General features: G+C 41.0%; 1 protein-coding gene across 2 annotated transcripts in view; it reads right to left on the bottom strand.

The window, feature by feature from the left end:
* inppl1a (inositol polyphosphate phosphatase-like 1a) overlaps positions 1-15,725 on the bottom strand; it is a 37,750-nt gene that overhangs the window by 12,187 nt on the left and 9,838 nt on the right. The window contains exons 6-18 of one of the 2 annotated variants that reach the window (XM_026943501.3): positions 15,445-15,535; positions 14,064-14,153; positions 13,637-13,726; positions 13,311-13,461; positions 12,800-12,906; positions 12,618-12,720; positions 12,041-12,237; positions 11,660-11,777; positions 7,249-7,345; positions 6,916-7,054; positions 4,018-4,117; positions 3,497-3,585; positions 2,577-2,658 (exon numbers count right to left, since the gene is read on the bottom strand). In XM_026943501.3, the coding sequence (XP_026799302.1) occupies positions 2,577-2,658; positions 3,497-3,585; positions 4,018-4,117; positions 6,916-7,054; positions 7,249-7,345; positions 11,660-11,777; positions 12,041-12,237; positions 12,618-12,720; positions 12,800-12,906; positions 13,311-13,461; positions 13,637-13,726; positions 14,064-14,153; positions 15,445-15,535 (1,454 nt within the window). The remainder of the gene's footprint in view (positions 1-2,576; positions 2,659-3,496; positions 3,586-4,017; positions 4,118-6,915; positions 7,055-7,248; positions 7,346-11,659; positions 11,778-12,040; positions 12,238-12,617; positions 12,721-12,799; positions 12,907-13,310; positions 13,462-13,636; positions 13,727-14,063; positions 14,154-15,444; positions 15,536-15,725) is intronic. The other variant, XM_053239592.1, reaches the window with a different exon arrangement.

Genomic DNA, 15,725 nt, shown 5'->3' on the forward strand with positions numbered 1-15,725 from the left:
CTGACACCTTTCTATCATAACCAACATTAACTTTTTCAGCAATTTGTGCTACAGTTGCTCTTCTGTGGGATCAGACCAGAAGGGCTAGCCTTCACTCCCCACACACATCAGTGAACCTTGGACACCCATGACCCTATCGCCGGTTCACTTCCTTGGACCACTTTTGGTAGGTACTAACTACTGCATACCATGAACAGCCCACAAGACCTGCCATTTTGGAGATGCTCTGACCAAGTCGTCCAACCATCACAATTTGGCCCCCGAGAACTGACTGTTCACTTGCTGCCTAATATATCCCAGCCCTTGACAGGTGTCATTATAACGAGATAATCAACGTTAATCACTTCATATCTCAGTGGTTTTAATGTCATGGCTGATTGGTGTATATTTAAAACTCAATATATAAATGTAAATCTGAATATATTGTTATAACTCTGAATATGTAAATGTAAATTGTGAATATATACACTATATTACCAAAAGTATTCGGTCACCTGCCTTGACTCACATATGAACTTAAGTGCCATCCCATTCCTAACCCATAGGGTTCAATATGATGTCGGTCCACCTTTTGCAGCTATTACAGCTTCAACTCTTCTGGGAAGGCTGTCCACAAGGTTGAGGAGTGTGTTTATAGGAATTTTTGACCATTCTTCCAAAAGCGCATTGGTGAGGTCACACACTGATGTTGGTCGAGAAGGCCTGGCTCTCAGTCTCCGCTCTAATTCATCCCAAAGGTGTTCTATCGGGTTCAGGTCAGGACTCTGTGCAGGCCAGTCAAGTTCATCCACACCAGACTCTGTCATCCATGTCTTTATGGACCTTGCTTTGTGCACTGGTGCACAGTCATGTTGGAAGAGGAAGGGGCCCGCTCCAAACTGTTCCCACAAGGTTGGGAGCATGGAATTGTCCAAAATGTTTTGGTATCCTGAAGCATTCAAAGTTCCTTTCACTGGAACTAAGGGGCCAAGCCCAGCTCCTGAAAAACAACCCCACACCATAATTCCTCCTCCACCAAATTTCACACTCGGCACAATGCAGTCCGAAATGTACCGTTCTCCTGGCAACCTCCAAACCCAGACTCGTCCATCAGATTGCCAGATGGAAAAGCGTGATTCATCACTCCAGAGAATGCGTCTCTAGAGTCCAGTGGCGGCGTGCTTTACACCACTGCATCCGACGCTTTGCATTGCACTTGGTGATGTGTGGCTTGGATGCAGCTGCTCGGCCATGGAAACCCATTCCATGAAGCTCTCTGCGTACTGTACTTGGGCTAATCTGAAGGTCACATGAAGTTTAGAGCTCTGTAGCAATTGACTGTGAAGAAAGTCGATGACCTCTTTGCACTATGCGCTTCAGCATCCGCTGACCCCTCTCCGTCAGTTTACATGGCCTACTACTTCGTGGCTGAGTTGCTGTTGTTCCCAAACTCTTCCATTTTGTTATGATAAAGCTGACAGTTGACTGTGGAATATTTAGGAGCGAGGAAATTTGACGACTGGATTTGTTGCACAGGTGGCATCCTATGACAGTTCCACGCTGGAATTCACTGAGCTCCTGAGAGCGGCCCATTCTTTCACGAATGTTTGTAAAAACAGTCTGCATGCCTAAGTGCTTGATTTTATACACCTGTGGCCAGGCCAAGTGATTAGGACACCTGATTCTGATCATTTGGATGGGTGACCGAATACTTTTGGTAATATAGTGTACATGCAAATCTGAATATATAGCGTCTACATCTCAATACAAATATATCTTTATGATCAGGCATGTCAGTAGACAGATGTTCTTATTTTAATATCACTTATCTAAACCAAAGGGAGTATGTTCCTCTACTTTACAAAAGACTGGCTGTAGTGCCAATGGGTCTTCACAGTCCGTTAACAGTGTTAATGCTATGTAGCTTTTCTGCAGAATTCGGCATTATAGAGAGAAATTGTAAACCATCGGTTGACGAATAATGATTTTATTCGTGAAATATGATTTTATTCGAGACAAAAACAAAAACTGATTACACCAGTAATGTTTATTGGTTTAGTCAAATATGGAAAAATTAAGAGCTTGTCTATCAATATGCCTGATAAAATGTATGAATCAGGATTTATAACTATATATTCAGATTTATAATTATATATTCATTTACATATTCAGAATTTATAAATATGTATTCCGATTTACATTTATATATTAAGAATTATAACTATATATTCGGATTTACATTTATATATTGAGATTTCCTATAATTATTATACTGTATATAATAATGTTAGTGTTAATAATAATAATAATAATAACAACATTAAGATCATTATAGAGCTGCTACTTTCAAAATATCACTTTAAAAATATCAGCTCAGGATACAAGAATGCATTTTTATGATACATGATGTTCATTCTGATATCTGAATTACGCTCAGGAAAAAAAAAACAGCAGTGAAAAAGAAATCCAATCAGCTCTTCAGAGGAATGGTGAAATGTGTCTGTATTATAAACGTAATAAATGTAATATATGCTGTAATTTATCACCATGTGAGAGCTACATTGTTTTATCAGTCAGCGACATCTGGTCTAATTTACCGTAGGAGTTACAGATGATGTGCGTTTCTGGATAAGACTTCCACAAGATCCGGTCACACCACGACGGCACGTTCGTCCTCATCTGAAAGGAAAAGTGGAGAAAACAGACAAAGAAGGTTAAAGGGAGTGTAGAAGGACAGGCATCAGTGTGTGTCCTGGTTCATGTTCGATCCTCTGTCATTTCCGGTGTCAAAGGTGAAGCAGCAGGAAGGAGGTTTCTGTCCATCAGGCTTCCTTGCTGTGTTTTATTACATAACACAAACACAATCACATAACAGTACTGTTTAAAGAGACCACTGAACACAATATTTATTTACTCACAAGATTTTCAGCTTAAATAAAAACACGAGATTTTTATTAAACAGCACTACCTGTTTAGTGATATAATTACACAGCCAGCTAAACACCAGCAAAAATATTACGTAAACTATATGTCAGGCTGTGTTTAAATTAAACCACAAGGATGACTCCACAGTGTGACCCTAATAATGTATGTAATATTTTTATACAAAATATTCCGCGTTGTAAATATTCTTATCAAACTTCAGTAAACTATAGATTAAACCTGTACTCAGGTTACAGTACGGAGTGCTGTGATGAAGCAGAGTTACTGTTACCACCCTGAAGTTGATTATTTTTGTATAACAGCACGTCCCCAAATGTTTTAGTCCTCATATACCACAGCAATTTACCAACAATTACATTTTCTTTCATTTATTAAAGAATGATATGTCATACATTTTATCTATTTATAGTTTTTTCGCTCTTGATAAAAATAAAAAAAAAAACGCAGCTCATCATGTTAACGAGAAACCACACAGCATAAACTCTTCTGTACTGAAGATGTCAGAAAACTTAAAGATGTTAAATAGACGTCTTCTTACAGAAAACTTCACCATATCAGTTTTAAAAGTTTGTACCCCTGTGGCTTTCTGCTTCTGCCAGACGTAGGTGTCTCGGGATCCTCTCTCATACCGGTATGTGGGGGGGTACATGATCTCCTCCTCCGCTGAAGGCAAGCACACAGAGAAACACACAGGAAGTGAAGATAGGAAGTAAAGCTAAGGTTGAATATGACCACAGCCTGAACACGCTACAAAATTTTACTGATCAGAAATAATAACACTGGTAATAAACCATGGGTCTGTAAAAAATAAATAAATAAATAAATAAAATAAATAAAGATGAGTCACATATTCACCTCAAATAATTTAAGTTTAGTAAATATAATTCATTCAAAAATAAATACTGCAGATAATTTTATATTTGGAAATTATATCATATAAGTATGTCTGCTCTAACCCATTTACATTTACATTTATGGCATTTGGCAGACGCCCTTATCCAGAGCGACTTACAATAGTACTAACCCAGGAGGCAGCAGGAAGCACTACACATCACACATCGCTGCTTTAACCACAAAATAAGAGACAGAAAGTACCGAAGCGGAGGAAGACCTTGTTCTTCTCCCTCTCCAGATTGAGCTGGTCCACCTTCAGTAACGGCTCAAACTCCTTCCTGTTTATGTAGTTCAAGATTTCCTGCATGTGTGTGTATGTGCCAGTGAAAGGGACAGAAAGAGAACACAGGCATCACACAAAGGTCCTTAAGCACAAATGAATTGAGTTTTACCTACTTTTGTGTCTATCTGTATGTCCATGTATGTCTGTAGCTGAAGTCACCGAACCAGAACAGGTGTGTGTGTGTGTGTACACCTGTATATCCATGTCAAGTCTGTAGCTGAGGTCTCTGAACCAGAACAGCTGTGTGTGTGTGTGTGTGTGCCTTTATGTCCATGTCCAGTCTGTAGTTGAGGTCAACAAACCAGAACAGCTGTGTGTGTGTGTGTGTGTGTGTGTGTGTGTGTGTGTGTGTGTGTGCGTGTGAGAGCCTGTATGTCCGTGTCCAGTCTGTAGTTGAGATAGCTGAACCAGAACAGGGGTTTGTGTGTTTGGGAGCGTGTGTGCGTACACACCTGCATATCCATGTCCAGTATGTAGCTGAGGTCACTGAACCAGAAGAAGTGCATGTGCGTGTATACCTGAGGTATACACACACACACACAAACATTCACACACACAAACACCTGTTCCGGATTCAGTGACATCAGCTACAGGCTGGACATGGACACGCAGATGTGCGCACACACACCTGTTCTTGTTCTCTCACCACAAATACATACTCGAAAAGGACATACGGGTACACATACACCTGTTCTGGTTCAGTGAGAACAAGTGCGTGCGCGTGTGTGTGTGTACCTGGTTATCCATTTCCAGTCTGTAGTTGAGGTCAATGAACCAGAAAAGGAGTGTGAGTGTGTGTGTGTGTGTGTGTGTGTGTGTGTGTGTGTGTGCGTGTGTACCTGTATGACAATGTCCAGTTTGTAGCTGAGGTCACTGAACAAGAACAGGTGTGTGTAACTGTATGTCCATGTTCAGTTTGTAGCAGAGGTCAATGAACCAAAACAGGTGCGCGTGTGTGTGTGCACACTTGCATGTCCATGCCCAGTCTGTAGTTAAGGTCAATGGACCAGAAAAATTGTGTGTGTGTATACCTGCATGCGAACTTCCAGTCTATAGCCGAGGTCACTGAACCACAACAGTTGTGTGTGTACCGGTATGTCCACGTCCAGTATGTAGTTGAGGTCACTGAATCATAACAGGTGCGCATGCGTGTGTGTATATACATATATGTCCATTTCCAGTCTGTAGTTAAGGTGAGTAAACCAGAACAGGTGTGTGTGTGTGTATATACCTGTATGTCCATTTCCAATCTATAGTTGAGGTCACTGAACCAGAACAGGTGTGTGTGTGTGTGTGTGTGTGTGTGTGTATACCTGTATGTCCATGTCCAATCTATAGTTGAGGTCACTGAACCAGAACAGGTGTGTGTGTGTGTGTGTGTGTGTGTGTTTGTACCTGTGTGTACGTACCTGTGTGTACATGTCCAGTATGTATTTGAGGTGACTGAAAAAGAACAGGTGTGTGTATACCTGTATGTCCAAGTCCAGACTGTAGTTGAGGTCAATAAACCAGAACAGGTGTGTGTGTGTGTGTGTGTTTGTACATACCTGCATGTCCATGTCCAGTCTGTAGTTGAGGTCAATGGACCAGAAGAAGTGTGTGCTCGTGTGTGTGTATACCTGTATGCGAACTTTCAGTCTATAGCTGGGGTCACTGAACCAGAACAGGTGTGTTTGTGTGTGTGTACACCTGCAGGTCCATGTCAAGTCTGTAGCTGAGGTCAATGACCAGAACAGGTCTGTGTGTGTGTGTGTGTGTGTGTTTGTACTTGTATGTCCACATCCAGTCTGTAGTTGAGGTCACCGAACCAGAACAGGTGTGTGTGTATATCTTTATGTCCATTTCCAGTCTATAGTTGAGGTCACTGAACCAGAACAGGTGTGTGTGCGCGTGTGTGTGTACTTGTATGTCCATGTCCAGTTTGTAGCTGAGGTCACTGAACCAGAACAGGTGTGTGTGTGTGTGTGTGTGTGTGTGTATGTGTACATGTATGTCCATGTCCATCTGTAGCTGAGGTCACTGAACCAGAACAGGTGTGTGTGTGTGTGTGTGTGTGTGTGTATGTGTACATGTATGTCCATGTCCATCTGTAGCTGAGGTCACTGAACCAGAACAGGTGTGTGTGTGTGTGTGTGTGTGTGTGTGTGTGTATGTGTACATGTATGTCCATGTCCATCTGTAGCTGAGGTCACCGAACCAGAACAGGCGTGTGTGTATGTGTCTGTACATACCTTTATGTCCATGTCCAGTTTGTAGCTGAGGTCACTGAACCAGAACAGGTGTGTGTGTGTGTGTGCGCACGTGTGTGTATTTTTATGTCCATGTCCAATCTATAGTTGAGGTCACCAAACCAGAACAGGGGTGTGTGTGTGTGTGTGTGTGTACCTGTGAGTCCATGTCCAGTATGTAACTGAAGTCACCTAACCAAAACAGGTGCGTGTATATGCGTATGTTTCTACATAACTGTATGTCCATGTCCATCTGTAGCTGAGGTCACTGAATCAGAACATGTGTGTGTGTGTGTGTGTGTGTGTATGTGTACATGTATGTCCATGTCCATCTGTAGCTGAGGTCACTGAATCAGAACATGTGTGTGTATATGTGCGCGTGTGTGTGCACGTTTGTCCGTATCCACTCTGTAGTTGAGGTCACCAAACCAGATCAGGGGTGTGTGTGTATGTGCGCGCGCGTGTGCGTGTGTGTACCTGTATGTCCATGTCCAGTCTGTAGTTGAGATCGCCCGAACCAGAACAGGTGCGTGTGTGTGTGTGTGTGTGTGTGTGTGTGTGTGTGCGTGTGTGCGCGCGCGTGTGTACCTGTATGTCCATGTCGAGTCTGTAGTTGAGATCACCAAACCAGAACAGGTGTGTGAAGCGCAGTGAGATGTCGAAGGAGTTGAGCTGTTTGTCTCCCAGTGAGAGCTGACGCAAGATGTCCAGATAGTTCTGGTTACGCCTAACAAAGGTCAAAGTTAAAAGGTCAACTCGTCATCACTCTCAACAACTGTGTATACTGCTGCAGGTAAAGCAGATGTGTGTAGGAGTTTAAGCACCGCCCACCAGAGTGCTCTGCTTTACCATTCAGGAAAACACACCCAAATACAAAGACACACACAGAAACACATACAGAAACACACACACTCTTCTCACCTGTGGATCTTCTCATTCCCAGACGTCAGATGACAGTTCACAAAGCCAAATGATGTTCCGTTAAACATGAAGGACACGCCCACAGCCCCTTTATTACCTAAAACACAGAGAGAGATGTGTGAAATTTAAACACACACACACACTCACACACACACACACACACACACCCAAACAGTCCAGGAGCAACGAAAGATTAAATAAGAATTCAGTACGTAGTCAGTGTGCTCAGCTAATCCTAATACACACTGCTAAATGTTTTTTTAAATTAAAACAATGAGTGCCCCAGGATGTGTCATTATAAACTATGAAAAATAATCCATGCATTAGAAATAAATTGTTTTAATGTTTTAATGCTTGATAAATGACTGAATTCATGGTTTATGAATAGACATGAATATGTAAATTAGGAAAAGCCCCCATGAATTAGCTACATTAGCTCACTAGTCAGGTTCTGTAGCTATATATTAAAAATCACATCATCATCATCCACTAATAATCTGCATATCAGACATGACTGGTCCAAAGCTGTAAAGTGTATTTAGTGACATCATAAATTAAACTCACATAGCCCTACCCCCAAATCATTTTTACAGAGAAGTACTGAGAAAGTGTGTTTTAGTTAGAAAAATGTGACGTTCCACCCAGACCTGCCCACACCTGCTACCCACCCACACACACCTATCCACCCACCCAACCACTCACCCACATGCACACACACACCAAACCACCCACACACACCAAACTGCCCACCTACATGCACACACCAACCCTCCCACACACACGCCAACCCACCCACACACACAGGCCCACACACCAACCCACCCACACACACTCACTCACCCACCCACCCACACACACACACACACACACACACACACACACCTCCACGCAGAGACACTCTTTAGGAGACTCAAGGAGGCGTCCACACGGCCTACAGCTCATTCTAAATGTGCAGTTTATTCTCTGCTATGTTTGTGATGTTTTTTAATGATGTGAAATTATTTACAGTCAGGTGCATAGGTATTTGGACAGTGACACAACTTTTGTAATTTTGTCTCTGTACACTACCACAATGGATTTGAAAAGAAGCAATCAAGACTGAAGGGTAGACTTTCAACTTTAATTCAAGGGGTTTAACAAAAATATTAGCAGAATCTTTAGGAGTGGCCAAATCAACAATTTGGTACATTCTTAAAAAGAAGGAATGCAATGGCGAGCTCAACAACACCAAAAAGCCTGGAAGGCCACGAAAGACAACTAAAATCGATGATCGTATAATTCTTTCCTTGTTGAAGAAAACCCCTTTACAACATCTAGCCAAGTCAAGAACACTGGAGGAAGTAGGCATATCATTGTCAAAGACTACAATCAAGAGTAAATGATTACCTCAAGATGCAAACCACTGGTAACACTCAAGAACAGAAAGGCCAGATTAGACTTTGCTTAAAACCTCTAAAAAAGCCTGACCAGTTCTGATGCAAGATTAACTTGTACCAGAATGATGGGAAGAAAAGAGTATAGAGAAGGAAAGGAAGGGGTCATGTTCCAAAGCAAACCACATCATCTGTCAAACATGTGGAGGCAGTGTTGTGGTTGTGGAGGCAGTGGATGGCTACCAATAGAACTAGGTCACTGATGTTTATTGATGTGACTGCTGCTAGCAGTAGCAGGATGAATTCTGAAGTGTATAGGGCTATACTTTCAGTCAAATGCTGCAAAACTGATAGGATGGCGCTTCACAGTACAGATGGATAATGACCCAAAACGTACCGCTAAAGCAACCAAAGAGCTTCTTAATGCAAAGAAATGTAATGTTCTTAAATGGCCGATTCAGTCACCTGACCTCAACCCAATTGAGCATTCTTTTCACTTACTGAAAACAAAACTGAAGGCGCAAAGACCCACGAACAAGCAGCAACTGAAGGCAGCCGCAGTAAAGACCTGGCATAGCATCTCAAGGGAGGAAACTCAGCATTTGGTGATGCCCATTGGCTCCAGACTTCAAGCAGTCATTGACTGCAAAGGATGTGCATCTAAGTATTAAAATAATCCTAATATTTATGATTATGTTAGTTTGTCCAATTACTTTTGAGCCTGTGAAAATGGAGGGACTAAAAAAATAAAAAATAAATAAATAAAGGCTGTACTTCCTAAACAGTTAAATTTTGTTAAACCCCTTGAATTAAAGCTGAAAGTCTACACTTCAGTCACACTGCTTAATTTCAAATCCATTGCGGTAGTGTGCAGAGGCAAAATTATTAAAATTGTTTCATTGTCCAAATACGTATGGACCTGACGGTATAAGCAGTTCACAGATCATCAGGCCGAAATGAAGAATTTCAGGATATCCTCCTGTACATGTAACTCCACCCATATGTGTGTGTGAGTGTGTGTGAAATATAATGTGTTAAAACACACAGACGTGCTAATACTGTAAACCTAACTCAGTATTTCATTGAAATGAATAAAGCTGAGTCAGTCTGTTAAAAAAATAAATAAATAAATAAAAGGTCTCAGTTTCTAGTAAAACTTTCTAATAAATTTAGTGAAAATGTAAATAAAATAATGCACTATAATCTAGAGTAAAACCACTGCACAGCAAACAAACACAGGCACTCACACACAGGAACGCACATGCGTGAGCGCACACACACACACAGAAATTGGGAACTGTGTGTTTTTACTCCTGTTTTGTTTAAATGTATTGTAACTGTAATGTTTATTGTAAAATATGTCACTACACTGTACACTTTAGTGATGATGTTGGTCTTTAGGAAAAGTGAACAGGGTTTGGAGGTTCAAATTTTTAGGCGTTTTGGGTGATTAAGAATGTCTGAAAACAAGATTACATCTGGTTAATAATAATAATAATAATAATAATAATAATAATAATAATAATTTAGTAAAAATTTTGTTATAGATGTTTACCGCTTCTGTATTGAGTCAGTCCAAAAACATTTTAAATTTTCAAATGTTACTTTTCCAACAAAAAATGTGATGTTACAGAAAAATGTGTGTATGTCAGTAAAGAAAGCAACACATTATGTAACAGACCACTTTTCAGATTTAAAAAAAAAAAAAACAATGAAGGCTGCTGGGTTCTACTGCAGAAACAGGAGTGAGTGCGACACAGAGTCTCCAGCAGAACAGCAGCAGATTCTCCAACATGCTCAGTAAAGCTTCCTTCTAATTTCCTTATAAAACTGCAGAAAATATACATGAGACTACTGACATGTTTTTTTTTAAAAACCAAAAGGTCACACTAGCTATTAACTTTTTTTAATTTATTACTGTTTACTGCTCTTTATAGTATTTATGTAAAAACATTTAATTTCATTATTTCTGAAGGCATCTTTGCTCTACAGCATTTCTTTGCATGTACCCAAGACTTTACAGTACTGCACAGTACAGTATATGCTTTATTTATTCATTCATTCATTCATTTATTTATTTATTAAACATAACAAAATTTCTATGGAAATAATGCCAAAATAATGCCCTTGTGGTAATGACCACTAAAGACCTCTACAGATCAATACAGGCCACTAAAGTCCAATACAGACTATTACAGATCATTACAGATTATTAACGACACCAGGCAGTGGACAGGGATTTGACTGATTGTGGTCAGTGGGATTTTTTTTTTTTTTTTTTTTTTTTACAGAAAACACAAACAGAAAAGTAAAAGTGTAACATACTTGCGGCCTGCTTGTGTTCTAAACTAAGCACTTAGAATGTGTCTGGAGCTGGGTGTGTGTGTGTGTGTGTTTGTGAAATATAATGTGTTAACACACAGATTGTATATTGTAAACCTGACTCAGCGTTTCAGTGAAATGAATATAGCAGAGTTTGAAATAAATAAATAAATAAATAAATAAATAAAGAAGGCTCTCAGTTTCCAGTAAGACCTTCCAGTAAATTTAGTAAAAATGTAAATAAAATAATGCACTATAACCTAGTGTAAACCACTGCACAGCAAACACAGACGCATGCACATGCGCGCACACATACACATACACATACACGGAAACTTCTGATCTTTCTCACAGCTTTTCTTTATTCAGGACACTGAACAAAGAAAATTAAACAAAAGAAAATTACTATGGATATAATGCCAAAATAATGCCCTGGTGGTAATGACCACTAAAGACCTCTACAGATCGAAACAGACCACTAAAGTCCAATACAGACCATTACAGATCACTACAGATTATTAACGACACCAGGCAGTGGACAGGGATTTGACTGATTGTGGTCAGTGAAAGGACCTGATATCTGGCTTTGAGGATTTTTACAGAAAAAACAACAGAAATGTAAATGTGTAATGTACTTGCAGCCTGCTTGTGTTCTAAACTAAGCACTAAGAATGTATCTGGGGCTGTGTGTGTATGTGTGTGTGTGAGATTCTGACCCAGTGTGTTGGCAATTCCTGTTTTGACGCTGGACATCCCGACATGACTGATCCGGTTCTCATGGTCCGGCTTCACCAAAACTACAATCTTTATGTTCCACAGAGTCTGTACAGCAATCTATAACCCAGCGAGAGAGAGAGAGACAGAGACAAAGAGAGGGACAGACACTCAGGAACAGAGAGACTAATCACACACACAGGCACACAGACTGTGTGCTATAGTTTATGAGGGAAAAAAATGTGACTTCATGATGAGAAACACTGTTGTTCAGCTGGGGAGAAATAAACACTAATCAAACCCCACAAACAACAACAAGAACAAAAAAAATCCCAACACACACACACACAAACAGTCGATGACTGGATGTTTCTCTCTCTCACCAGTTTGTAGTCGATCTCGGTATAGTCTTTAAGCGCAGCTCGCAGGTTCTCCACCCACTCCTTATCACACACTGAGTTCTCCTGAGTGCCAAACACATAGATATCGTGAGGAATAGTGACCGTCATCTCATCCAGAGTTTTACCCAAACCTCGAGATAAGAGCCAGGAACCAATGGCCTTCGGAGCAGGAACACTGCCTGCACATACAAACACACACACAATCAGAGAGAGAAAATATTAGCAAGATGTCCTGTAGCTAAACCTGCATTGTGTTTCTTCTACACATGTGTGTGTGTTTAAAATAATGCTCAGCACACACACTCGTACACTCGCCTAACTCTGCTGTCTGCATTGCTGAGGAACAAAAGGGTTCTGAAATTTTCCTGAAGGAGAACTACACAGTTCTTGAGTGAGTTCCTGGTTCGTGTTTCCACCACACTGCAGGAACCATGAGGTACTAAAGCAATGAGTACCATCAAGACTCAGATATGTCAGTGATGATGGAGCTGGTGAGGAATATAAGGAATACGATATAACATGGTTTCTCTGTGTGTGTGTGTGTGTGTGTGTGTGTTACCCATGTTCCATGTCCCTATAAAGATGGAAATCATGTCCGGCTCGTCCTGGTCGGAATGTTTGTTCTTCATCAGCTGCAGCAGTTGGCAGAACGCTTCCCTTTTCTAATTGACAGACAAAGTGTGTGTGTTTTATTGCATTAATTTATTAGTTATTGTGTGTGTGTGCGCGTGTGTGTCTCACTTTAGCACTGGGGAAGATGAAGTCTTTCCTCTGGCTCTTGTCTTTCTCCTTCTCAAACACGATGCCCAGTTTATTTGGCATTCTCTGTGACTTTATCAGCTGTCTGACTGTAACACACACACACACACACACATACAAGCACGTGCATGCGAACATACACACACAAAATGTGTGAGCATTCATTTCCTGAGAGTGTTTTGGCTTCATGTAGAGGTTTAAATTGGAGTTACATATTAACCCCATTCCACCTCTCTCTCTCTCTCTCTCTCTCTCTCACATCCAGCCTCTTTTTCTCTGTCTGTCTGTCTTTTCTGTATATCTGTCTCAAACTGTCTGTTTTTCTCTCTCTGTCTGACACTCTCTCTCTCTGCCACCCACTGCCTGCCCTTCTCTCTCCATCTGTTCCCCCTTCTCTCTCTCTCTCTCCCCCATTAGTCCCCCTCTCTCCATCTCTATCTCACTCTCTCCTTTTCCCTCTCTCCCTGTCTCTCTCACCCCCCACCCGTCTCACTCTTGTCATGGGTGTAGGTGGTCCAGTCCTCCTGTGTGTCCTTCACTTTCTTCATCACCACCAGCTTTCCCGCCTCCACGTCCACGCTGAGTGTGTGTTTCTGACTTTTCCCTATTTTAGCCAGTTCAGCCAGGTACATGTCCGGCTTCACCTGACACAGAGAAACACAGAGACACAAACACTCCTTAGCAAAATGAACAGCCCAGTGACAGTTGTAGGACATGTCTTTTGGTCTTTGACACAAGTGAGGTACAGTCAGAGCAAGCACCAAAACTCTGTGTGTTTGCCCAGGAGTGCATGTGTGTGCATATGCAAATGTGCGTTACCTCGAAGGCCTGGACAGGAATGGCCTTGCTGTGGCGTGTCAGGGGGGCGAGAGGAGATGACACACTCATATCCTGTAGAGCCTTCAAAGCCTACAGGGAGACAGACAGGGAGACAGACGGGGAGACAGACGGGGAGATAGACGGGGAGATAGACGGGGAGATAGACAGGGAGATAGACAGGGAGATAGACAGGGAGATAGACAGGGAGATAGACAGAGGTTAATAAAACAGGTTTTAAATAAAGGAAAGCGAGAGAGTTGGTACTGACTCTGAAGTAGGAACTAAAATCACCCTTTAATGGAAACACCTGCAGTGGAAGCTCCCACAGTGGTTCATGGGAAAATAAAAAGCTGTTCCAGTTTCAGGTGCCAAAACCTGTGCCTGTGTGTGTGTGTGTGTGTGTGTGTGAGAGAGAGAAAGAGTGTACCTTCTTCTCTATGGAGGACAGTAGGTCTTTGAGGATGGCCAGTTTAGTGACAAGATTCTCCAGCTCCTGATCTCCACCCTGACTCACAGACTGTGTGTGTGTGTGTGTGTGTGTGTGTGAGTGAGAGAGAGAGAGAGAGAGAGAGAGAGAGGGAGAGAGTGAGAGGTTAATAAAATTATTTTCAACATTTCAATAATCAGGACAGAATGATTTCAGTGTCACAAAGGTAAAGGGTTAAACTTTTTTGGCTGCACTGCTTGAGTCCGTCCACACACACACACACACACACACACACACACACACACACACACACACACACACACACACACACACAGCATTCTGTTCTTCCTGTTCTCTCTCTCCTTTACTCCACCATTAGAATACACCAACCACATTACTGATCCTGCTTCACGTTACGCACTCGTGCGCGCACACACACACACACACACACAGATGGGGAAGTGGTGTCTGACTCGGCATGTTTCAAAAGCCACTGTAATGAAAATAACGTGTGAATTTTAATGTGATGAAGTTCACACACATGCAGTGAACACATGACTCATTTCACACAGAACATGAAGCATCTTATGGTAGAGCGCTACATCCACACACAACACACCATACTGGAGAAACTACATTAAATTACAGAAAGCTAACCATGGATAAAGATACACTACAAGCTACATGCTAATTACAATTACTCCACGCTGCTGCTGAGTTCTGTATCCTGATTGGTCAGAAGGTGTTGATTAATTTTCTATAACAGCAGGTCTTACAGTAGCGCAGCTGCAAATCACAGGTTTATACTAATGCACACATTCTAATACTTTATCGTTTCTACAGTAACAGCTTATTCACAGGGACTTATTCAGTGGATGCTCCACATAAATGAAATAAAAACATGTGTAATCATTGGTATAGTGGAGGTTTCTGTAAGGAGATGTTTATTTAACATTTATGGAAGGAATCTCCAGTGTCAGCACTTTGTAACAGTCAGAGGCAAAGCTGTAACTATGTTTTCGGACATCTTTGGGACAGAGCAGTTTAAGATTTTCTCTGTAACATGACAAGCTGCGTTTTTTGGCTTATTAACTTGAATAGAGAGAAAAAGAGAGGCTGGTGAGGGAACAACTGTTTGTAGCTATCATATAAGTGAGATCAGGAACTAAATTGTTTCACCAAAGTTCCACAACATTAATGTATTAACTGTAAACAGATAAAGTATGATGTATTATAATAAATAAAAATGGTAATTGTTGGTAAACTATTTATTTAATTGATTAATCAAAAGCTAAAGATGATGCATGTAACAGACTTGATCTCCTGAGAAAAGGGTTTTTCCTATCTATGATGTGTTGTACAGAGTGTTGAGCAAGCTGACCTGCTGAATCATCCTAGACACCATGGAGGCACTCTGTTGATCAAACACCTTAGACAGGATCTCCAATCCAGACAACACCTTATCCACCTCTCTGAGAGAGACAGACAGAGAGAGAGACAATGACAGATAAAATAAATGAGTGGAATATAAGACTACTATGAGGAAATAAAATGTGAAAATAAAAATAAACAAATGACTGAATAATTAAAATAAATATAATTCACAGAATAATTTGTTCATCATCCACGGAGTTAGAAATAAGGTTCATTGTGGGTTCTTTA

Source organism: Pangasianodon hypophthalmus, chromosome 14, assembly GCF_027358585.1.
Source record: "Pangasianodon hypophthalmus isolate fPanHyp1 chromosome 14, fPanHyp1.pri, whole genome shotgun sequence".
Lineage (NCBI taxonomy): Eukaryota > Metazoa > Chordata > Actinopteri > Siluriformes > Pangasiidae > Pangasianodon > Pangasianodon hypophthalmus.